Raw genomic sequence first — 25,589 nt, forward strand, 5'->3', positions numbered from 1 at the left:
GGTTTTGAGAAGGTTCCATGAGGTACTGAGATGAAGGTATATTCTTTTCTGTTTGGATGGAATATTCTATAGATGTCTGTTAAGTCCATTTGAGTCATAGCATCTGTTAGTTCCCTTATTTTTCTGTTAATATTTTGTCTGACTGACCTGTCCAGTAGTGAGAGTGGAGTGTTGAAGTCTCCCACTGTGTGTGGAGTTTAATGTATGATTTAAGCTTTGGAAGTGTTTCTTTTATATATGAAGGTGACCTTGTATTTGGGTCATAGATGTTCAGTACTGATATTTTTTTTCTTGATGGACTTTTCCTGTGTCTAATATGAAATGTCGTTCTTTGTCTCTTTTGATTGGTTATAGTTTGAAGTCTATTTTGTTAGATATTAGGATAGCTACCCCAGCTTGTTTCTTAGGTTCACTTGGTTGGAAAATTTTTTTCCCAACTCCTTACTCTGAGGCGATGACTGTCTTTGAGGGTGAGGTGTGTTTCTTGTATGCAGAAAAAGAATGGATTCTCTTTTTGTATCCAGTTTGTTAGCCTGTGCCTTTTTATAGGTGAGTTGAGTCGATTTATATTAAGGGATATTAATGACCAGTGATTGCTATCTCCTGTTAATTTAGTTTTCACTGTTGGTGATGTTAATTTGTGCATTTTTCCCTTCTTTGGGATTTGGTGCTATGAGACCATCAATTGTCTGTGTTTTTGTTGATGTATAGGGCTGGGTTTGTGGCTAGGTATTGGTTAAATCTGGTTTTGTCATGCAATATCTTGTTTTGTCCTTCTATGGTGATTGAAAGTTTTGCTGGGTATAATAGTCTCGGCTGGCATCCGTGTTCTCTTAATGTCTACATAATGCTTGACCACAACCTTCTGACTTTCATTGTCCCCAATGAGAAGTCAAGTGTAATTCTGATAAGTCTGCCTTTATATGTTACTTGGCCTTTTTCCTTTGCAGCCCTTAGTATTTTTTTAATTCTGTATGTTTAGTGTTTTAGTTATTATGTGGCATGGGGACTTTTTTTTTTGATCCAGTTTGTTTGGTGTTCTGTAAGCTTCTTGTATCTTCATAGGCATATCTTTATGTTCGACAAGTTTTCTTCTATGATTTTGTTAAATATATTTTCTGTGCTTTTGAGTTGAACTTCTTTACCTATTATTCTTAGGTTTGGTCTTTTCATGTTATCCCATATTTCCTGGATATTTTGGGTTAAGCTTTTGTTAGATTTAATGTTTTCTTTGACTGATGAGTCTACTTCCTCTGTTGTATCTTCAGCACTTAAGATTCTCAGTGGTCTCTGGCTCTGGCTCACTCACTCAGCGGTTGCTCCCCTGTACCTGCTCATGTGGAGTTTGCTGTCTCAGGTCTGCTTTGGCCCAGATTGCTGGCTCAGTCCTGTCTCCGCAAACATCCCTGGATCCTCTCCCGCTCCCCTGGAGATTGCTTTCTCAGACCCAGGTAGCTGGTTCAGTCCTGCTTCTATGGAGCTTGCCACCTCAGGCCTGCTCTGGCTCAGGTCACTGGCTCAGTCCTCTTTAATAATTATTTTAAGGAGTCTAAGTCTTGTATTAGAAAGGACTTGGCTAAGTCATAAGGAGAAAGTAACTATGACTATCTAGTCTTCAACCCCATCTAAGACCTGAGAAGGGAAATAATATTACTTGAGTAAACAGGAAGTTCAATTAAGGAACTTCTAGAATATGCAGTAAATGGCAGAGACAACTGGCTACCTGGGTAATCACCCAAAGTCTCATTTGCAAGTTTGGAGCAACCAACTTTGGCTAAGGCCTAGAGTAACTGACAGACCATTGGGGCAGGAAGATTTTCAAAACTGTCTTACCCTGTCTTGGCAAGGTTTGACAGTCTTTTTTTTTTGTATCTTGCTTGTCCAGTCTGGATACTATTTAACTTGTCAGTGGTTGAGACATTGTTAGTTCCTTGCTCAAAGGCCAGTTTTACCAAGAAGGAAACAAGCTCCAAGTGAAATGTCTTCAGTGCTCAACATTTTCTCTGGAATAGATCTGTGCTGCCAGGAGCAATCATGTCTCACTCATGTCAACTGAGCCCTAAGTTATTTAAATGCCATATTTTACAGTTTTTTTGAAGTGGTTGAAGATTACCTATCTATATGGAATACAATCTCTGTGTATCTAAAGTTTTTACTCAGGTTCTCTAAGTATGTCTGACTATAAGTATGGCAAACATGGATGACAATTGACCTATAATATTTAATATCTGTATAATTTAAAGACTAAGACTTTATATTAGAATATTAAACAATCTTTTAACAACTGCAGCAAATGATGACAATGACTTCAATATGTAAACAATATATAAATATCTTAATCGGGGTAGAAATGTATAATGCAATATGATAAATATGTCCTAAAATTATATCAATACACAAAATGTCTTAAGCATATGTAGAAACATGTATGCATACAATCTGGCAAGATAACTTTGCATAGGTGTGCAAATATTGTAAACAGAAATAGGAGCATATTTAATATAGCAAATATAATTTGAATTGTATCAATATATAAGAATCTATAACAATATAAATTGTCTATAAATAATAGTTCACAAGTGTTCACTCTATTATTCATGATTATTGTATCTACCTATTATCCCATTGGTTCCTCATCAACTAGTCATTGTTGTATATAATTATTTTAATCTGTTCAGTTTTCATGTTGACTAGTGTCAGAGTCCTGTGTGAAATCTAGTTTCATATTCTCTCCAGCATCTGGGTCAGTAGTTTTGCATTGTAGTTATTGAAAGAACTGTATATATAATATTATCTCATCTTACTTTTACTTTACACTTCCTGAAGAGACGAATAGAAAGCATTTCATGGCTTTATTTGCCATCTGTGTGAGCCGTCTTCAGGACTGCTCACACATCTTTACCCATGTTCTAATGCATTAGCTCTTGACTCCTGAGAAGTAATAAAAACCTATCCTAGACTTAAGAACAGATTAGATACATGATGCAAATATTTTCTTCCACTTTGTCAAATATCTCTTCACTTCCCACAAGAGAAGTTATTAATTTCGGTGAGATCCAAGAAGGTGTGGTCCAGATTAACAGTGGATCTTCTCACCTCAAAGATCTACATTAAAAGTGAAATCTTTCTATTTGGAATGATTTCATTAAGAATATCACTCAATTGGGTGTGGTGACCCAGCACTTGGAATGCAGAGGCTATCAGATATCTGTGAGTTCAAGGCCAGCCTGGTCTACAAAGTGAGTTCTAGGATAGCCGGGGCTGTTTCACAGAGCCAGTCTTGAAAAACCAGGAAGGTGGGGGGGGGGGGGGGTGGGAGGGGGAGAGAGAGAGAGAGAATCTCTCACAAGTATACTCAGCTACTTGGATTTTAGTTAATTCCACATGTAGTCAAATTGATAACCAAGAATAGCTACCATATATAGTATAATTTCTTTCAAATGGAAAATTAACTCTTGACTCTGGTAGATGACTTAGTAGTAACTAGTTTGGGAGTACATTGGTCCATTCCTCGCCTGGGCAGAATGGGAGAGCTGACCCCAAGGGCATGAGAACAGGAGAACCAACCCTGCCTCTTGCTGACTGTAGCACTCTGGGAGAGAGGGGCACCTTGCCTGAGCACAGTAGAGCTGGCCCTGCCCTTCAAACCAGTCCAGTCACTCATTGAATGAACATTTGCAAGTAAACATTTGTTTGGGCCAAAGGATATAGTGACACATTGTGTACACCATAGCTCTCAAAAGCAGATTTTTTTAAAATCTTTATTGCTATTTTGTTTTCTTTCCTGGGGGAGGTTGCAAAGGCTGAGAGCAGATTTGGAAGGGCAGGGAGATGAGTGGGGATGGGGTGCATTATGTGAAATTCACAGAGAATCAATAAAAAGTTAAAAGAAACAAAAGAGTACATTGCTTTGAATTCTTAGGAACCTTCTCGATAGTTTATATATGAATCAGTTACATTTATATATAATATGTATATAATTATTTAGGAACTCTGTGGGGGGGGGGTGTGTGCACACCTACATTTTAGTTTCTTTCTAAACTAGGGCAATATGTCTCACTGGATCTGGATAAAAATGCTTGGTTTTGCTTGCAACACATACCTGGTCACTGGAATCCCTCAGTGAAAGAGAGAACCGGCTTCCAAAAAATAGGCCAGTGCTTACACTCGCACACATCATACAGGTACACAATAAACAGAACAGTTTTAGTGCTAAAGCTCCTAAAGCTACACTAATTTAGCTGGGCAGTGTGTGGGGAGGTGGTATGTGTGCACATATACGCGCACATGTAGCAAAATGTAAAATTTTAATTATGAGTTATGAGAAACAGGTAAATATTATGTGCCTCTGGGTGTGATATTCTGAGGACTGAAAATGGTGTATCCTATTGTAGTCAAGATAGAGGAACAAATCAAAAACTTCACTTTTTTTAAAGCAAAGAATGTGTTTTGTTTTATTACAGCTAGGGATTGAACCCAGAATCTTGTTCACTGAAGTAAATCCTTCTGCCACTGAGCTATATATATATATATATATATCCCCCTTCCAACAAGGAGTGTGCTACAAGATGAGGTGTGGTAGTGGTGGCAGCGATGGTGGTAATGATAAGAAACTCAGGAGGGCTAACAGTTTTAAAAGGTATCAGAGTCTTAACATAGTAAAAATACTCCACTTCTCAGGAGAAAAACAACTAAAATCATAACTTCTCCTGTAGTAGCTGGGACAGTCATTGAAAACTATTGATGAATTAACAGAACTGAAATACAGGCTGCAGGTGAAATTATTGTCTTGGTCAGAGCCATTATTGTTGCTTACTCTCTAGTGACTTCGAAAATGAAAAAACAAATGTGTATATATGTAGCTTGCATAGCTTCAGGTACACATGGGAATGAGATAATAAAACCTACAGCTTTTACAAATATAGATAAAGACACTCAGGTATTCCAAAAGTGTTTTTATTTTGCAATGTGCAGAAATTTAGACTTTCAAAAGAAAAAGGGTGGGGGAGGGCAGGGAGGGTTTGGTTTTCTTCCTGAATGTGATGGCTCATACCTGTTACCCTAGCACTTGGGACGCTAAGGCAGGTGGAGTGTCAGCCTAGGCTGTATAGTGAGTGAGTTAGATGGTACTTCTGTCAAAACCAGACTGAGAAATTTCTCCAGGGATTGTACTTGGTTCCTGCTTCACATAGAACTGTTTGGATGTGGGCAAACCTGCTTGTGCCCAGCTAATCTGAGTGTTTTCTTAGATAATAGATACAGAAATTCTTCTTGTCTGTGCTCTCGCCAGTAATCATTTTAGAGCCCAGTGGATGAGCTTTAAGTTTCTGAAGTGTGCTGTAAGAAGTGGAATGGAGATGACATTATGTTATCCACTGGAGACCAGATCTCTGTACATGAGAGGATCTAGTGACTGTTCCTGTCAGTTTATATTCCCTTTTAAAATAAGTAGATCAGATTTTATGTGGGATTGTGCTCTTTGCACTTTGATTCATCTTGTAGCATGTTCTTGTATGTAACATATAATACTAAGGGTTGGTTTTTCTGTGTTTTAGTTTTTGTGGTTTTGAAGATCAAACCCAGGTCTTTATCCATGTGAGGCAAGTGTTGGACTACTGAATTGCACCTACAGCATGGTGGTTTTTGTTGTTGTTGTTGTTTAAGATTTGCTTATTTTTATTTTATGTGAATGAGTGTTTTATCTGCATGTATGTATGTATGTGCATAGCATGCATGGCTAGTTCCCACAGAGGGTGTTCTGAATCTCGTAGAATTAGTTATGGATGGTTATAAGGCTCTTGTAGGTAGGTGTTTTCATGTGTTGTCACTGTCAGCAGGAAAGTCAGAGGCCCTCAGGGGAATGGCACTGTGCTCTCTGGTGACATGATGGGAATCTTCCTGTCCAGTTCCATTGCAGTTCCCTGACGTTTAAAGATGATTTTTGTGTGTACCAGTGTGCTGAGTGTGTGTGATGTAAAGGTGATACTGGGCAAGCTGCATTCGTTCATATGAATGATTAAGCTTTGTGATGCTGATTGCTTATGTGGTTTGCCCTAAAGAAACTCCACATTTTACAGGGAGCTTCTCAGTGAGGGCTGTAAAGATAAGAGCCTAGAAGTGCATTAAGAGCCTAAGAAGGCAGAACTCAGTAGTGGCCCCTGATTATTTATTTGGTTTTCGGGATGATCTGGGTCAACCTTCTTTAATAGAACTTTCTAGAGTGGCGAATATGTTTTCTAATTTGTACTTTTTGGAACAGCCCCTTATCACCAGTTACATGTGGGTGTTTAACAGTTGGAATGCAGCTAATGTGTCAGGGGGCAAATTTTAGATTTTACTTGATTAGTATAAATTTAGTCAGAATGATTAGGGGATAAACATCATTTGGTTAGAAGCAGAAAGAATCAAACGCTTTCTGCCTCTGTCCCTCCATACAAAGGACTCCAGAAGCCTGTTTGTGGAGCAGTGACAGGAAGTCTGGAATACAAGTGCTAGCACCCAGAGACTTCTGTAAATCCAGACATCCACTTGATCACTCCCACCACATTCTCAATTAAAATAAGTCAATGAAAAAGACAGTAAAATAATACATGTAATTCTACAGATACTTAATGGAGTCCTCTGGTCACCCAGTGAGTGTCCCCTTAGTTCACAAGTGGCTGTTTGTTGAAATGGTGGTTTCCTCCCATTGAAGTAGATTTACATAACGCTTACATACTTCTCATCTGAGTCTACAGACAGGTGGCACAGGAGAAGGGATGTCACTCAGAACACATGAGGTACAAAGATGAGGTGTAGGCGTCTCTTCAAGATCAGTCTCATCTTACTAGGAGCAAGCATGCTTAACAACTAACATGTAAAATAGTACAAAATATGGTGCAGAGAGAGGGAATGGTTGGCAGGATTTTTTTAAAAGCTATAAGATTTTAGGATTGAGCCTAATGGTGGTGGCTCACGCCTTTAGTCCCAGCACTCAGGAGGCAGAGGCAGGCAGATCTCTGAGTTCAAGGTCAGCCAGGGCTTCACCAGAGAAACTCTGTCTCTGGGAGAAGAAACAAAAGCTTTTAGGATTGCTTGAAATGTCTCCAGTTTATGCAAAATAGTATATAACTTCACAGCCCATTTTTCTGTTGAGGGTTTAGTTTCTGAAACAGAAGAGATTAGGAGCCCCTTCCTGGGTGAATAATAGGCAGTGGTCTTTGAAGGAGTGATGTCGAGCTGGATTTTTAAAAGATCAAGTTGGCATTTACCTGCTTAGTAGCTAAAAAATGGCTAATACATAGGTCTGAAGTCATAAACAATAGCATGCTATATGATGTGAAACTTGATATACTATTGGGTCATCAAATACTGACATTAGGGAAACTTTAATAAAATAAATAAAAAGAGCCTCACCATTCTAGGCATTGGATTGCAGAGTTAGAAATTAATAACCCAAAGGGGAAAAGTAGATGAGTTTTGATACCAGGATATTTAGTTTTCCTTAATATCATCCCCCCCCCCCAGATTGTGAAGACATTGAATGTTTTTTGATGCTGTGGAGTGGCAGTTCTTGACAGCATATACAAGAGCAAATCACTCATCTTTGGCACCGTGATATGATTCTCTACACTTGTACCATGGGGGCTGTTACCACTGCTGCTAGCGACTTCCTTAGTCTTTTGGAATAATAGCTAAATGATTTATAAAATAGGACTTAAATAATATAGAAAAAAACTAGATTTTACTTGACTAGTATAAATTTAGTCAGAATGATTAGGGGATAAACATTTGGTTAGAAGCAGAAAGAATCAAATGCTTTCTGCCTCTGTCCCTCCATATAAAGGTCTCCAGAAGCCTGTTTGTGGAGCAGTGACAGGCAATTGGAAAACAAGAAAAATCCTATGTAAAGTGTGGATGGCGAGTCCTGTGTGGTTTTTTTTTTTTTTTTTTTTTTTTTTTTTTTTTTTTTATAGCTTTTTACCTACATTCAGCTTGTCTTGGCTTCCGGTGTAAAGACAGCAGTCAGCCTAGCTGGCATGTGTGAGACTCTAAAGACAGACTCCAGAAGCCTTTGTTCTTTAGGAAGCCTGGGCCTGCTTTTCCATCCATCTGTGTGGCGTCTGCTGTGAAGTCACTCGGTAAATGATTGCTTATGGTTCCTCTGTCAGCTTTTAGTTTGGACGCTGAGCAGCCTGACTACGACCTGGACTCTGAGGATGAAGTGTTCGTAAATAAACTCAAGAAGAAAATGGACATCTGCCCGTTGCAGTTTGAGGAGATGATTGACCGCCTAGAAAAGGGCAGTGGTCAGCAGGTACAACTTCATTTCTGTGTGTTTGTGTGTTAATATAAATGCCTATATTATGTGAAACTATGCAGTTTGGAGGACAGCTGAGCCAGCAGACTCTGAAACTAGAAGCATAAATTTATATCTGCCTAGTGTTAATCTGTATAATTTTGAGCACTATATTTTCAGTTTTTTGTGCCTCAGTTATCCCAGCTGTATGTAGAGAAAAAAATAATAAACTGGAGGGAACATGGTGACACATGCTTTTAATCCCAGCAATTGGAAGGCAGAGGCAGGCAGGTGGATCTCAGTGAGTTAAAAGCCAGCCTGCTCTACATTTTAAGTTCCAGATCAGCCAAGGCTACATCATAAGACCCTATCTCCAAAGCAAAAAAGTCTTCAGCTGTGATTTGTGTTTTTGGTGATCAAGTAGAACGTGACTAATATCAAATCCTAAAGCTGTGTGACCTGTGAAATTTGATAAGAGCTCGTTGTAAAGATTGAACACTCAAGGGGTCAACTAGTACAATACCTGTCTAGCATGCACATTGGGCTTTCTCCCCAGCACCATGTAAATCAAGTGTGGTGGCAGTGGTGTGGTGTGCACCTGTCTTGATTCCAGCACTTGGAAGGTGGCAGGAGGATCAGAATTGTGTTTAAAGTCATCCTCAACAAATTCAAGGCTAACCTGGGATACTTGAGACCCTGTTTCAGAAAACATACTATCATTACTGTTATTGGCTTTATTGTTATCATTTAAATGAAGCAGTAATGAGTGGTTTTGAGTCCTTGCATATATGTTTTATGAAAGTGACGTAATGGTTTTACATTTAGCCAGTCAGTCTGCAGGAAGCCAAACTACTGCTAAAAGAAGATGATGAGTTAATTAGAGAAGTTTATGAATACTGGATTAAAAAGAGGAAGAACTGTCGAGGGCCATCACTTATCCCATCGGTAAAACAGGAAAAGCGAGATGGTTCTAGCACAAATGATCCGTATGTGGCTTTTAGAAGACGAACTGAAAAAATGCAAACTCGAAAAGTAAGTGAATTTTTAAATTTTTAAGAAAAACTGTAGTTATTGATATCTTTTGTGACTTAATCTGTGCTTTCATATAGCAGTCCAAAATTACACTAGAAGGGTTTCCCAGTGGTTCAGAGTACTTATTTTTCTATCAGAGGACAGTGTTGTGATTCCTGTGTCCTTATCAGGCAGCTCACGCACACCTGTGACTCCTGCCCTGAGGGATCCAGTGACCCACTTCTGACCTGTGGGCACTTACACACACACACACACACACACACACACAAAGTTCCAGTTAATCCCACCGGAAAATATTAAATAAGTTGACCTTTAATTTTTATGGGGGCCTTAATAATGCATATTAATACTGGCTCACTAAAAAATCATGTATAGAATTGATAACTTGGTTTGTGTTCCCTTCCTGTGTCTTTAAACTGTAACCCTGCAAATGCATACATTCTATGTGCAGCTAGTTAGAAGTGCTTCTTGAAGTTAAGAAAACAACTTTATATTTTCAGAACCGCAAAAATGATGAAGCCTCGTATGAAAAAATGCTTAAGCTGCGTCGGGATCTCAGCCGAGCTGTGACCATCCTGGAGATGATAAAGAGAAGAGAGAAGAGCAAGCGGGAGCTGCTGCATCTGACGCTGGAGATCATGGAAAAGAGGTGACGTCATGTTCATGTGTAGGGACTGATGGAGAACAGCTCGTGCGTTTCCTAATTGTTTGTGATTACAGGAATAGCTTCTTTAAGTAACAGAGACTGTGACTAAACTTGGTGAAATTTTATTCACAATTCTGTCTTAATTTTCTCAAAGTATTTTGGTTCACAGGTGTTTCTGTTGAGAAATTCTTTTCTTTTGAGTCATTTCTGTGGATGTGTGAGTAAGATTGGAGTGTGTGTGTTGAATACTGGTTGTTCATTTGGGGGATTTTTAAGTACTAGAGGTGAAACCCTGGGTGGACATTGTGCACTGTAGGCAAGCCTGTTGCAATTAAGCACCAGATGTTCATAAATTTTAACACTCAGATGACCACTTGGTGAGGTAGAGAGTAAAAGCTCCAGGTCTCAGGGCCCTGCTTCTCAGTTCCTCTCCCCCCATGGGGGAAAAAATCACTTAAGTTTTTTTTTTTTTTTTTTTTTTTTTTTTTTGGTTTTTCGAGACAGGGTTTCTCTGTAGCTTTGGAGCCTGTCCTGGAACTAGCTCTTGTAGGCCAGGCTGGCCTCGAACTCAGAGATCTGCCTGCCTCTGCCTCCCGAGTGCTGGGATTAAAGGCGTGCGCCACCACCTCCCGGCTCTCACTTAAGTTTCTTGTGATTCATTTAGAAAAAATACTCTGTAGCACAGCCTCCTTAATTAGCAGGAGTTCCTCTGCAGTACTTGAGGCATCTTGGCCATAGGAGTCTTCCCTCGGTCACTTTGTACACCAGCATAAGGCTGCAGGGCTCTGGGTTTAACTCCATCACTAAAGTGCTCGCCTGGCAGGCACGGAACTCTCAGTGTGAGCCCCGGCAGCAGATGGTCCGTGTATGGCTGCCATGGCCTGTAGGAGGTGGTGGACACAGGAGAGTCCAAAGTTCAAATCAGCACCTAGATGACATCTCACCACCTTCTGTAAATTGAGTACCCAGGAACCCAGTGTCCTCTCTGGCCTCCATAGGGAAGGTACACACGCAATGCACAGATATGTATGTAGGCAAACCACCCATATGCATTCAAGGTCACCAGTGCATACATAACCAGCCTAGGATACATGTCTCAGAAGAGTAGTTCATCCCACCTGTGGCAGGTACACAAGGTAACGGGGCGAGGAGGGATGTCTTGGATTAGTTTGGTTTATAGATCATTTCATAGTGTTTATGGAAACAATCCATTATATGTACAGCTAAGTTTCTTCTCTGTCATTTCAGGTATAATTTAGGTGACTACAGTGGAGAGATCGTGTCTGAGGTCATGGCACAGAGACAGCCGGTGAAACCTACGTATGCCATCCCCATCATCCCTGTTGCTAACAGCAGTCAGTTCAAACACCAGGAAGTCACGGACGGGAAGGAGTTCAAAGTTCATAAGGTGATTAGGACTCGGTAACAGGAGAAATAAGTCAGTTCTGTAGTAAGGTGTGCTGTACACTGGAAGGAAAACTAGCTTCTCATGACAGTTTCATTGCTCCTTCTCTTACTCCTCACAGGACGAGGGAAGGCCCTGTTATAGGTCTGACAGGGGGGTTTGCCGCTAGGGTATGAAATGTCAGTGTGCTTCACGGTGCGGAGGTTTGGAAAGAACACGAAGCCTCCTGTCATCGTAATGTCCGTGACACGTCTGTGTGAGAGAAGGAAAGAGTCGGTCAAGGAGTCTTAACATGGGTAGTGGTGAGAAGTGGAAGTGTTTTGATGAGCTGGTAGTTCAGTTTGTGAAGAATAAAATTGGTGAGGGAGAAATAAAATTAATAAGGGAAACCAGGGAAATAAAAGATGACTGTCACTGTGCCTTTTTGAAAATGCCTTAGCACACTTCCCTTTAATCACAGCATAGGGGTGGCGAGGGGCACAGAGGCAGGCAGGTCTGTGTGAGTTTGAGGCCAGGCCTACACAAAGAAACCCTGTCTCGGAGAGAGGGAGAGAGAAATGGAATAGTCCTTTTATCTTGAGCTTTTTTAAATTTTCATCTAAATTTTTTTGGTGTTGGGTGGAGACACGCGCACAGTGCTCTGTAGAGGTTCTGTAGGGGTTCAGTGCCCAGCACCTGCACTGGACAACTGACAGCTCTGTGATTCAGTTAGGTTCCAGGAACCTAACTCTCTGTGGCCTTCGAAGGCACCTGTACACACATACACATACATTTTAAAAATATTGTAAGCATATCTTTGTTTTGAACAGAGAAAATGTAGATTATTAAAGAAAACTGAGAATGAACCTCTGAGAGTGGGAGAGATGCCAGGAAGGAAAACCTGAGCTTTTTTTAATAGTTTAAGCAGTTGGCTCCCCAGCTAATAATTAACTAAATTATTAACTGAGGCCGCAGGTTGTAGAATGTGGCTTCTGGTGTGTAACCAATTCATGTCTGTGTTGCAGCAAGATAAGGCCGATCTTACTAGGCCGAAGCGCAAATATGAAAAGAAGCCCAAAGTCTTACCACCGTCTGCCACTGCTCCTCAGCAGCCAAGCCCCGCTGCACTGCCAGTCTTCAGTGCTAAAGACTTAAACCAGTATGACTTCCCCAGCTCAGATGAAGAGCCTCTGTCCCAGGTAAACAGAAGAGCAGCTCCCTGCATACAGAAGAGGAGTGTAGAAGCCCACGTGTTTGACCTCTCGTTGCTTTATTTCAAGGTTTTGTCTGGCTCTTCGGAAGCCGAGGAAGACAATGACCCTGACGGCCCTTTTGCTTTCCGCAGGAAAGCAGGCTGTCAGTACTATGCTGTAAGTGTCAGACTTTCTTTGTAAAGAACAAACAGCAGATAAACTGACAAAATACAATAATTTGGATTTTTTTTTTTTAAGCCTCATTTAGACCAAACTGGCAATTGGCCCTGGACTAGCCCTAAAGATGGAGGACTGGGGGATGTTCGCTATAGATACTGCTTAACAACTCTCACCGTCCCCCAGAGGTGTCTTGGATTTGCACGAAGACGGGTTGGGCGCGGTGGAAGGTAACTCACTTCTGCTTTCCTTGCGTCACATGCTTTAGACATTGAAATCAGAGTTTGAACTGAGGCCTCCTGTTGAGCAGGCTGTGGCCCCTCCAGCTTGCTGTGCATGCTCCCCCTCAGCTCTCCCGCCATCCTCACCTACTGCGCAGTTCTGATGGACCCCATATAGGTTCTTTTCTCCCCCAACTTCTTAACATCTAAACTCAGTTATCACAGGCTAAAATCCTAAGAAAGGACAAGTGTAAATTGTGTTTACACACTGAGGATTTGGTTTCAGGAAACTACAAAAAAAAAAAAAAAAAAAAAAGTCGTTGAATTCTGGGGAAAAGTTGGCATTAACTACTTCAGTGATTAACTCCTCTGTCCTGTCCGTGGCCTCGTTTTGTCAGGATACAGTTCTTGGGTCTGAAGTAGACTACCTTCATGTATATAGAGGAGGAAAGAAGGAACCGCAAAGCACAGGAAAATTTTGGTTGAAAGACAAAAAAGAAATTTTAATCCAACACTGAGATTTGGGGCTAAAAGAACCAGAGCCAACAAGATGGCTCAGTGGAAAGAGGCCCTTGGCACCGAGATGACAGCTGAGTTCTGTGCCTGTCCCTACATGGTGGAAGGAGAGAGCCGACTCCTGAGAATTGTCCTCTGACCTCTGCATGTGTGCTATGCCACGTGCCTGTGCCATGCACACTCTGTAAAAGAGCTAAATACTTCAGTGATGAACAGTATGGCTTTAAATATTCAGTATACTTTTATTCAGCTTTTAGGGCTTTCGGGAAAGGAAAAAACCTCTTGATGTAATCTCTGACGTCTGCTCCTTGTGCAGGGTCCTGCTGGACAGAGCGCATTCAGACTATGACAGTATGTTTCACCACCTGGATTTGGACATGCTTTCCTCACCACAACCTTCTCCAGTCAATCAGTTTGCCAATACCTCAAAAACCAATACCTCGGACAGATCTTCCTCTAAAGACCTCAGTCAGATACTAGTCGATATCAAATCATGTAGATGGCGGCACTTTAGGCCTCGGACACCATCCCTACATGACAGTGACACTGATGAACTCTCCAGTAGAAAATTACACAGGAGTACAAATCGAGCAGGAACAGCACAGCCTGGGACCCACACTGGTACCTCCACGCAGAGTAAAAGCAGCAGTGGCTCCACACACTGTGGTACGTTCCTTTGTGGCTTCCATTGCTATGTCAGGGCCGGGTATTCCATCTTGTTGAATGTGGTCCGTTATGCCTGTAGATGCTGTAAGTGGCGCTTTAAATTCTGCTCAATGGCGTTGTTGCTATGTGAGTTTGTGTGTGTGTCCTTCCTTAACCACAGTCACAAAGAGATGGTGTGTTATAGTCAATGTTTAATTGCTTACCTCGAGGCAGTCCATAAACCACAAGACTCATAAATTTAATTTTCAAGTAATAAGAAAGTAAAAGGGACCCCAAGTTGTTGGTGGTGTGTATTTAAACACATAATCTGCTCTAAATTTAGGGGCCAGTAGTCAATAGGTACACATAACTTCATTCAGAATACATGTGAGAGATACTTAATTTTAATCTTTTGGAATGACTTTTAGATAATATTTTGGTACGATTTGAGTAAAATACTGAAAATACTACAATGTCCTTGGCTTTCTTTTTTAAATCATTTGAGTCCTCATTATCTAAATTATGTAAGTTTACTATCAAGATGATGGCTTAGCCAGTACAGGTCCTCAGCATCACACCTGACAACCTGAGTACAGTTCCCAAGACCCACACAGTAGAAGGAAAGAACCCATTTGCTGAGGTTGTCTTTTGACCTGCATACATGTATGCATGTACACACACAAGTACATAAGTACAGTAAAGGGGGGCTGGAGAGATGGCTCCGTGGTTACAGAGCACTGACTGCTTCTTCCAGAAGACCTTCCAGAAGGGTTCAATTCCTGGCACCCATATGGCCGCTCATAATTGTCTATAATTCCTGTTCATAAGGATCCAACACCCTCACACAAGCAAGCCAATGTATATGAAATAAATATAAATAAATTATTTTAAAAATAAATACAATAAATAAGTAAATATTAATTGTTTATTTGTGATTTTAAGACAGGGTCTCATAATGTAGCTCTGGCTATTCTGGAATCCACTTTGTAGACCAGGCTGGCCTCAAACTCACAGAGATCTGCCTGGCCTTTTAAATTATGTTGTTAAAGCTCTTCTAGGCTAATTTTGATACAGATTTTTTTTTTTTTTAAAAAAAAGGATTGCTTCCCTAATTACCTATTTAGGTTACGGTTAAAGTGCTTTGTAAGCATGAGAATTTGCTGTCATTTTCAGAAGTCTTCAGAAAATGCTTCATTAACTAATTTACTTGTTAGTTATTTAAAAAAAAATTCTGTGAACTGAGCAAACTTGAGAATCAGTTGGAAAATAATGTTTCTGGGGTTTAACTGATTGTAGTTCCACTAATTTTAGTGATTGTTTCTCTGTCCTGCATAGTCCTTAACATCAGGTTGAAGGGCTATTTGACATGGAGGCTTAATTAATAAGCACAGTATGAGAGTTTAAAAGTGTAAGCTTGTACTAATTGCCCCAAAAAATAGTTTAGAAGATGTATACATTTTTTGGAGCTTTATAGAGAAAATAGCCGTGTTCCATCAATCCACATCATGTCCCTCCTAAAGTGCAGACACTGAAGCATGTAACAGACTCCAGATCCCATTCTGACTCTCTTATGGAGGTAATTTACTGCACGGTGCTTATGTGGACATGGTGTCAGTTGCAAAGTTTCCTGGTTTATTTCTCAAGTATCTTTAAAAAATGAACATCAGCTTTAGCAAAAGTTCACCCCCGAAAAAACCCTAATAATCATGTAGTTTTGCATCTTAATCACTTTTTTTGTCAATGGGGCTTCTTAAAATGCTGTATTCTCGCATATACTTAGAGAATAAATGCTAACAGACTACACTCTGCTTTCATGCTTGTGAATATCCACGAGATATTGGCACTCTATCTGTGGCTCCGTAAATTTTGTCAGGTGTACATTCAACATAGTGAGCTCAGCTAGAAGCCCCCAAAACAGAAAAGAAAACCTAGCTGTTGACGTGATCCATGGGAGTTGGAGCACATTTCTCCTTAATGAAAGCATTCTCCAGACGGGATTCTCATTTGATACTGGCCTGCAGAGTCAAGATATGGCCCCCTAGGCCAATCATCTCACTCCATTATACTTTCAGTTTTAAAAATAATTTTCCTTTGCACCATAACCCCCAGATGTAAACCACGTTTGGTACCAAAGAAGCCTGATTTAGTCGATGCCAGATGAAACACTGACTATACTGAGAGACTGAGTCTCTAGCCATCCTGTCAGATGGGAGTCATTAACATACTTTCCTTCTGCTTAGACTAAATGATGGTTTAAAATGTAACCACTTTTTGATTATTCAATTACTGATTCAAATATTTGAAATTGATACTTAAAGACAGCACCCACCAGGTTCCTTAGCTATTTCTGAACCAGAAGCTCTGAATGGAGGTGCCATGAGTCCACTCATTTCCTTGAAGAGTGCCCGTTTGTATAGCTTGTTCCTACTGTTTGGGATGCCCGTCTTTGCCGTTTCACAGGCTGTGCACGCACAGAGAATGGCCTGAGTAGGACCTGTGTGGTGTTGGGTAGCCTCTGGCGGTGTCAGGGAATCCTGTGTCCCCTTTGTTCTGTGTAACAGAAGGAGCATCATGGAAAGACTTGCTGGTTGGGATTTAGAATTTCTAGGACTAGTTCTACTTAAGGACCAATTATTTCTTCTTAATAATCATTCGTTAATATGTGATTTGGGTTGTTTCCAAATAGCTTTCTAGGCTTTTTCATCTATACTAGCACTTTTCAAATTCAGTACACATTCATTTTGTGCATTTGAAATTAAAAAGATATCAAATTACCATAATTAGATGAGACTCTGTTACAGGGGCTCTCAACATGGCTCAGTAGGTAAAGGCTGCTTGCTGCCAAGCCTTCCATCCTGAGTTCTATCCCCAGTACCCACGTGGTGGAAGAAGATAAATCAACTCCCACAAGTTGTCCTTTGTCCTCCTGGTGCACTTGCATACTCTGTCTCTCTCGTAGAGAGCAAGAGAGACACAGACACACACAGACAAGAGGGAAGGAAGTGTGTGTGTGTAGATGTTTCAGCAAGACGCAAACTCCCACTACAGTGATGCACCTTAAGATCCCAATGGAATTCAGAATCATTGTAAGTGGTTTACCTAAACTCACACCATCTGTAAAAATCTGCTTTATTTCTGTGACAGACGTTCTGTGCATAGAATTATTATGTTTGGCTTAATCTCTGTGGAAGGGACTGTAGTCTTGTGCACTGATTGGTATTACATTTTTAAGTCTCTAGGACTCTAAGCTTTATTCAAAGACTTACTAATCCAGACTCTGTTGTAGAATGCGCACTGTGAGTTCAGCAGGTGTATGTAGATGGTGCAGGGGCAGTCACGGTGGAGCAGCACTGGGCTAGAGAAATGTCACATTGAAGTCGTCCATAGCCAGATGTACTCAGGCCTAGCACGGCTTGCCATCAATTGAATTACAACACACCTTGGTTTTCCATTTGGGTTTTTCAGTAGCTAAGAGCTTGGGAACCCTTTGATTACATTTCCTTAATGCAAGGATCCTACTAACTAGAATCATTTCACATTTTGCTTGGTTTTTGTTGTTGTTTATGCTTGTTTGTTTTTGCAGGGCTGGGGGGTCGAATCTGTCCCCTGCATGCCAGGCATGTGCTCTACCACTAAGCCATATCCCCAGCTTTTGTTTTAATCACCTTTTTTGTTAGGCCTGTTAGAATCAGAAGTTTCTGATTCGAAGGTATGTTTTAAACAGATTTGTGGCTTTGTTTGTTTTTAATAAAGTATAAATGCCTTTAAATAATCCGTACTCTATTTTGAAATGGTTCGTTTCTTGCTGGTATCCCTTCACCCCTTTGAGCGCCTCAGTTAGATTGCCGCAGCTACAGGGGGGTGTGCCTGTGACCTTAGACCATTCCAAGCACTGGGTCACATTTCCGTGTGATGGTTTCTGACATCCGCTTGGGTGTTTCTAATGAGGGACTAGAACAGGTCAAGTTATTCTACACTGAAGGATCTTGCCTAGAAAGCTTGTCTGTACATTGTGCCAAAAGCTGCCTCAAACAAGTTCAGACTCGTGTTTTCTTATGGGAGCATGCTAAGTGTCACACTGTCTCCACTGTCACACTGTCTTCCAAAAATCTGAAGTCACATCCCACGTCCTCCTCTGGCCCAGGTCTGCTTTTATTCCACACGATTACCTTCCCACATTACATTCTTGCTGGTCAGGTACCCTACATGTGAGGGTTTTTTTTAAAACATGTTGCTCATACAGGCGAATTGTTAAGGTTTTTATTATATCTTGTAGATTCCAAATCTAAAGTTATTTTTCTCTGTTTTAAATTTGAAGTCTAGCTAACCTGTGGTGGTGGTGGTGGTGGTGGTGGTTGTTTCCATATGCTTTGTGACTTCAGGACCTCAGTCTTCATCTCCAGTGTGAGGTTACAGGAGGAAGTCGGGTACCAAGGGCCTCTCCTGGTCACGGCCCTTTTGGTTCTGCAGAGCAGTTGTGAGTCTAGATTTGCTTGGTTTGGTTTGCCCACCATTTGTAAGTGAGTTAAATTTGATTGCTACACTTTATCTGAGGAAGATATATAACTGGAAACTTTCTGCCTTGGTGCCCCTGTTGATTAGTAGAAACTTCAGAAAACATGGCCACTTTGGCTTCATTCCGTGGAGTACTTGTTTAGACCTTGGAGTTAGAATGAATCATGAATGCTTCTACAATCTCAGTGATAAATAAGGATATAAAATCAGCTCAACGTTTTAATTATCCACATTCGCTACCTTACCTTTGTACAAATTCACGTCCTTTAATTTTATTTCTGAGAGGGAGAGGGAGCGAAGATGATTTTGGCAGTCCTCTCACTTAATTCTTGTCACATTTAAATGAAAACGCAGACCCACAAAAGGTGGCGTGCTCTTTGAAGATTCTGTTTGTGATGGGGTTTTATCGCTCCACGCCAGCCTGTTTGTTGCTCTATTAATTACAGATCATTTACCAGAAACATCCAGGCCAGATTTTACAACTAGACTCCAGACAGAATAGCTTCATCAAGAAACAACCATCTCGGATGTGGAATTGACTGGCTAAATCTTTATCTCTGCATCTGCATCGGTGGGAGACAGATGTTAAGATGAGATTGACATGCCTACCTGCAGAAGCTAGGTGAACTTGATTTAACTAGGGCAAAAGCATTTGTTAATTACCACTAAATGCTCAACTAAGGCACAAATATCAAAGATACACAAAAGAATTTTACAGGAAAAGGGTGTTGTAATATGAACATTTCTGTTTGCTTTCACTCCTATCGGAGGTCTTGAGTGAATGCTGAATTGCGATTTTTCTAAGTATATAATTACCTGATCCTTCTAGAAGTATTTTTTTAATTACTAAATATTCCTTATTGGAAAAGTAAAGGAAGTTAAAGTATAACTTTCAAACCCATTGGTAAAAAAAAAAAAAAAATCTAATAAATTAGGTATCTTAAGGTTCAAGCAGTTGTGTTATAGAAAATAATCGTGTTAACTGTGAGCCTTCATTTCAGGCAGCATTCATTTTTGTAGGTTTTTCATGGCTTTGACCCAGCTCACTTCTGTTACATGTTGATATGTTCATGACTTATGTCAGCATTTAGGGAACATCCTAACATAAGTAAGGCTTCCCATAGAATACCGGCTTGATCTGTAGCTTACACAAGGTGGAAAACTTACCACCAGTCAGACACCAATTAAATGGAGCTGTGGCACACAGAGGAGAAGCAGCGGGAGCATTTCTCCAGTGAGAAGACGCTTTCTTACCATGTGGCCCACGAACTCAGTTCAATTCAAGAATGTGTGTAGGTGCTAATAGTTGTCTAATAGTTGTACAGGGCTTTCTGAAGCCCTTGGCTTCTGGGTCCATTTGCAGTGTGGTGGGAGTGTTAGCTGTCGTCTCCTGGTGGCAGGCGGGAACGCAGTCCTGGAGGTTAGTAAAGATCCCACCGAAGTGACAGTGAACATTAGAAAACTGGATGGGCTGGGAGCCTGACGTCATAGTAAACTGGGTCAGTGTGTCTGCAGGGTCGAGCTCCGGTACTTTGGATAGGTAGTAGGTGCCCTGGTACCTGGGGATAAACTGGTTTTTGTTTTTTTGTTTCTCCTCCTCAGACAGGAAAGGTGTCTGTAAGGAAGCCCTTGCGGTCAGGAGGTTCTGGGATTGTGTGCTTTTCTTTTTTTTTTCTCTCTCCCCCCCCCCCCCCCTTTTTTTTAAACTGGCAAAAGGAAAAGAATAAAGAAACAGGTTTCCTTTTTAAAACTGCACACACTTTTGGGGGTAATAAATGAACATTTTTTTGTTTGTCTTTTTTAGAACTGAGCTCTCCATAGACACACATAAGTAGCATAACACAGTGTCTTTCCTCAGCCATCACTCTGTACAGTAATCAGCATAACTCCGTTCTTATTGACTGGATTTTGTCCAGGTGGGTTAACTGGGTGGGGAAAATTCATTAACATTGAAACTTCTTTTCTTCCTGTTAAAAGATTCGTTCTCTCTCTCTCTCTCTCTCTCTCTCTCTCTCTCTCTCTCTCTCGCTCGCTCTCTCTCTCTCTCGCTCTCTCTCACTCTCCTGTCTTTCTCTCTCTTTAAGTCATAAGCTGTCCAATTTACTTTTTATTAAAGGAAACCTTTGTAATGAGTAAGATAAGAAGCTATGTAGACAGCGCTCTTGGGACGGCCTGGGCACCTTGGCGTGGCAGTCTGGATAAACCAGAAGTGGAATGGTGGTCACCAGGTTTCACCTCACGCTCAGTACAGAGTGCATCTCCAAGCCTGTGGACTGACAACGCAAGAGCACTTTCTACACTGTCTGGCACGAGTGTCGCAGCTCTAGAAAAGCTAGTTTCCTGTGTGCAACTCGGGAAGCTTCGTTTTCTTTCTTTTTTTCTTTAAATTGAAGCCACTTTTGTTAAATGTGACAGAAAAAGCTGGGGTTTTCATCTAGAAGTGATCTCTAGCAGGATCATGTCTATTCAGATGTTTCAATTTTGCACAAAACCATCCTTTTCTGATGCTGGATTTTTTTAGTGTCGTAAGGTGTCTGTGGTGCCTGCATTTCTGTGAATCGTCTCCTTGTTTTATGTTCAGCATTCACAGCCGAACAATACCAGCAGCACCAGCAGCAACTGGCACTGATGCAGCAGCAGCAGCTTGCACAAACTCAGCAGCAGCAAGCAAACAGCAACTCCGCCACCGCCGCGCCACAGGTGAGGGCTTGTGTGTCTTAGGATTGTCCTCACTGAGTGTTGTCCTAGAACCTTGCATCTAACCAACAGAAAAGTGGCTTTGGCCTGAATATACAGGGTTTAGAAGGAGCATTCCAGGTGAGTGTGAAAGCTGTTCCTTCTGCTGCCCGTTGTAGAGAGTAACACAAGAGCATACTTCCCTAACTGGAAAGTTGTGCGGCCTGCCTGGAGTCTGTACCAGCCCTGTCCACAGCCTAGAGCCCCAAGCAGCTCACTCTACAGTTTCAGAACTAAACCCAAACCTCTTCTACTCTTTAAAACCACTTTTAAACTTGAAGCATGGAAAAAGATTTGCTGCATAGATAGATTTGGGCCTAAAAGGCTGAGAATTGAGTTTTCTAAGCATCTTAAAGGGAATTTCCCGAGAGGCTTCTTAATTTTTAAATTAAATTATATCATATCTTACTTTTTTACTAAGGGATGATTGTCTTACTGTTTCAAAGATGTCTTGACTGGGCAGTGGTGGCGCATGCCTTTAATCCCAGCACTCGGGAGGCAGAGGCAGGTGGATCTCTTGAGTTTGAGGCCATCCTGGTCTACAAGAGCTAGTTCCAGGATAGGCCCCAAAGCTACAGAGAAACTGTGTCCCCAAAAATAAACAAACAAACAAAAAAAGATGTCTTTGATTATGTATAGGTTGTATATGAGCAGGGAGGATGGGTAAGGGGAGAGAGGGGGATAGAGAATAGGTGTAAAGAGGTTACATAGACGCTTACATATTTGCCTTATATATTTGTCTAGCACTGAACTATTTGAGAAATATATTTCTAACCTCTCAGTTGGACTTTCTGCTGTTATCGCATTCTGTACTAAAGGGTTTATTTTGATAATTGCCTTATGTGTTCTATATTGTCTTATAGGATGTTCAGACGTACAAACCTTTAGACAGTGAGCGTCCCTGTCTGCTAGAAGAGACTAAGGTTTCAGTGGCCATCCAGCTCTTGGTGCTGCAGAAGCTGATTTTGAGGCCAGGACACTGATGGCCTTTCTTTGGTATTTTCCTTCCAGGGTTTTGTTTCTAAGACTTTGGATTCTGCTAGTGCACAATTTGCTGCTTCTGCTTTGATGACGTCAGAACAGCTGATGGGATTCAAGATGAAGGATGATGTGGTGCTTGGGATCGGGGTGAATGGCGTCCTTCCAGCCTCAGGTGAGGACAAAGGCTCTGCATGGCCCCCGTGGGTTTGACACAACCACAAAGTGCAGTGTTGATGTACTTTGTTTCTCTCCCCAGGAGTATACAAGGGCTTACACCTCAGCAGCACTACACCAACAGCGCTTGTACATACGAGTCCGTCAACAGCAGGTTCAACTTTGTTACAGCCTTCGAATATCACACAGACTTCAGGTTCCCACAGTGCACTGAGTCATCAAGTAACTGCTGCCAATTCTGCAACAACTCAGGTTCTGTTTGGGAACAACATTCGATTAACTGTACCTTCATCAGTCCCCACTGTAAACTCTATCGCCCCAATAAACGCACGACATATACCTAGGACTTTAAGTGCTGTTCCATCATCTGCCTTAAAGCTGGCTGCCGCGGCAAACTGTCAAGTGTCCAAGGTCCCTTCGTCATCCTCTGTAGATTCAGTTCCAAGGTGAGTAGTTATTCTAAGCTTAAAATGTTTGAGCAGTAAGGCCCCTAACTTCAGCCTTTTGGAATGGCTGAGTTTTTTCTTCTTTCCCTTCTATGTATGGAAAATGTGTGCATATAAGTATCCCTTGTTTGTTTAAGACTTAAGCAAGTAGATGTTGTGATTCTGTGTTAGTTGACTTCAGTTCTAGTTGAGAATGAACCAGTCCACCCAGTGAGATAGTGAACGTTGCTTATGTGACTTGGGCTTTTCTCTCTTTTTTTTTCTTTCGTTTAACCATTTATTGTCTCTTTTATAGTTTGGGGTGCTAGACACAGATAACTTTACTATAAGAATACTCAATATCTTTTGGAATAACTATTCTTTTTTGTCACTACAATTTTTTTATTAATATTGAGCTCTACATTTTTCTCTGCTGCCCTCCCCCAAGGTCCCCATACTCCGAGTTTACTCAGGAGATCTTGTCTTTTTCTACTTTCTACTTCCTATTTCTATTTCTACTTTCTGCTTTCTATGTGAGTTTCTCTTAGTGTCTTCATTGTTCTCTAAGTTCTCTGGGATTATGTTTGTAGGCTGGCTATCTTTGTTTTATGTTTAAAAATCACCTGAGTCAGTACATGTGATAATTGTCTTTCTGTGTCTGGGTTACCTCACTTAATGTTTTCTAGCTCCATTTTCCTGCAGAATTCAAGATGTAGTTATTTTTTTTTTCTCCATTGTGTAAATGTACCACATTTTCCTTATCCATTCTTTGGTCAAGGGGCATTTAGGTTGTTTCCAGGTTTGGCTATGACAAACAAAGCTGCTATGAACATAGATGAGCACATGTCCTTGTGGCACAATTGAGCGTCCTTTGGATATATACCCAAAAGTGGTTTTGCTGGGTCTTGAGGAAGGTTGTTTCCTAATTTTCTGAGAAATCGCCACACTGACATCCAAAGGGGTTGTACCAACTTGCATTCCCACCAGCAATGCAAAAGCGTTCCCTTTACCCCACAACCTCTCCAGCATAAGTTGTCATCAGTGTTTTTGATCTTGGTCATTGTTTCAGGTGTAAGATGAAATCTCAGAGTTGTTTTGATTTGCATTTCTCTGATGACTAAGGATGTTGAGCATTTCCTTAAATGTCTTTCATCCATTTTAGATTCCTCTGGTGAGAGTTCTCTGTTTAGGTCTGTACTCCATTTTTTTTTATTGGGTTATGTGTTCTTTTGATGACCAATTTCTTGAGTTCTTTGTGTATTTTGGAGATCAGACCTCTGTCTGATGTGGGGTTAGTGAAGATCTTTTCCCATTCTGTAGGCTTTCGTTTTGTCTTGTTGACTGTGTCTTTTGCTTTCCAGAAGCTTTTCAGTTTCAGGAGGTCGCATTTATTAATTGCCAGCACCACTTGTTAAATATGCTTTCTTTTTTCCATTTGATATTTTTTGCTTCTTTGTCAAAAATCAGGTGTTCGAAGATGTGTGGATTGATATCTGGGTCTTCTATTCAGTTCCATTGGTCCTCCAATACCAGGCTGTTTTCAGTACTGTAGCTCTGTAGTAGAGTTTGAAGTCAGGGATTGTGATGCCTCCAGAGGTTCTTTTACTGTTCAGAATTGTTTTGGCTATCCTGGGTTTTTTGCTTTTCCATATGAAGTTAAGTACCGATCTTTCGAGGTCTTTGAATAATTTTGCTGGGATTTTGATGGGCATTGCATTGAATCTGTAGATTGCTTTTGGTAAGATTGCCATTTTTACTATGTTAATTCTGCCTACCCAGGAAGGAGCATGGGAGATCTTTCCACTTTCTAGTGTCTTCTTCAATTTCTTTCTTCATAGATTTAAAGTTCCTGTCATATAGGTCTTCCACTTGTTTGGTTAGAGTTACTCCGAGATATTTTATGCTGTTTGTGGCTATTGTGAAGGGTGCTGATTCTCTGATTTCTTCCCCAGCCCTTTTATTATCTGTGTACAGGACTGACTTTTTTGAGTTAATCTTGTATTCTGCTACATTGCTGAAAGTGTTTATGAGTTGTAAAAGTTCCTTGGTAGAATTTTTGGGATCGCTTATGTTAACTATCATATCATCAGCAAACAGTGAGAGTTTGACTTCTCCTTTTCCAATTTGTATCCCCTTGATCTCCTTTTTGTGTCTTATTGCTCTAGCTAGGACCTCAAGTCTTTTTTTTAAATGATAATTTATTTTTATTTTGTTTGCATTAGTGTTTTGCCTACATGTATGTCTGTGTCAGGATGTCAGATCCTGGAGTCACAGACAGTCGTTAGCTGCCATGTGGGTGCTCAGAACTGAACCCAGGTCCTCTGAAAGAGCAGTCAGTGCTCTTAACTACTGAGCCACCTCTCAAGCCCCTGGGCCCTCTCTCTTAATACAATAACACCTTAGAATGTTCCGGCTCCTCTCCAGGCATTGGGTGGAAGGTGTTTTCTTTAGGATATTAGTGTTGTTGATTTTGTCTATAGCTTACTGTGTGATTAGGATTGGTAAACCTTCCTTCCCTAATCTTAATAGTTGAAATGATGTCAGTGCCTAGTAACATTTAATCAAGCCATTGTTTTCTCTGCTCTTGCCTTCTTGAATTTCAGTAGATACCTTAGTGTTTTGTTGAGGCTCTATTACACTTTCAGTATCAACTATAGTACTATAAT

The 25,589-nt window shown here is 40.8% G+C and overlaps 1 protein-coding gene across 3 annotated transcripts in view; it reads left to right on the top strand.

The window, feature by feature from the left end:
* Epc1 (enhancer of polycomb homolog 1) overlaps positions 1–25,589 on the top strand; it is a 90,831-nt gene that overhangs the window by 61,888 nt on the left and 3,354 nt on the right. For 2 of the 3 annotated variants that reach the window (XM_038333071.1, XM_038333070.1), the window contains exons 3-13: positions 8,151–8,296; positions 9,104–9,310; positions 9,811–9,959; positions 11,205–11,364; positions 12,366–12,539; positions 12,621–12,710; positions 12,792–12,940; positions 13,764–14,113; positions 21,189–21,307; positions 22,355–22,496; positions 22,581–22,944. In XM_038333071.1, the coding sequence (XP_038188999.1) occupies positions 8,151–8,296; positions 9,104–9,310; positions 9,811–9,959; positions 11,205–11,364; positions 12,366–12,539; positions 12,621–12,710; positions 12,792–12,940; positions 13,764–14,113; positions 21,189–21,307; positions 22,355–22,496; positions 22,581–22,944 (2,050 nt within the window). The remainder of the gene's footprint in view (positions 1–8,150; positions 8,297–9,103; positions 9,311–9,810; positions 9,960–11,204; positions 11,365–12,365; positions 12,540–12,620; positions 12,711–12,791; positions 12,941–13,763; positions 14,114–21,188; positions 21,308–22,354; positions 22,497–22,580; positions 22,945–25,589) is intronic. The other variant, XM_038333072.1, reaches the window with a different exon arrangement.

Source organism: Arvicola amphibius, chromosome 6 (assembly GCF_903992535.2).
Source record: "Arvicola amphibius chromosome 6, mArvAmp1.2, whole genome shotgun sequence".
NCBI lineage: Eukaryota > Metazoa > Chordata > Mammalia > Rodentia > Cricetidae > Arvicola > Arvicola amphibius.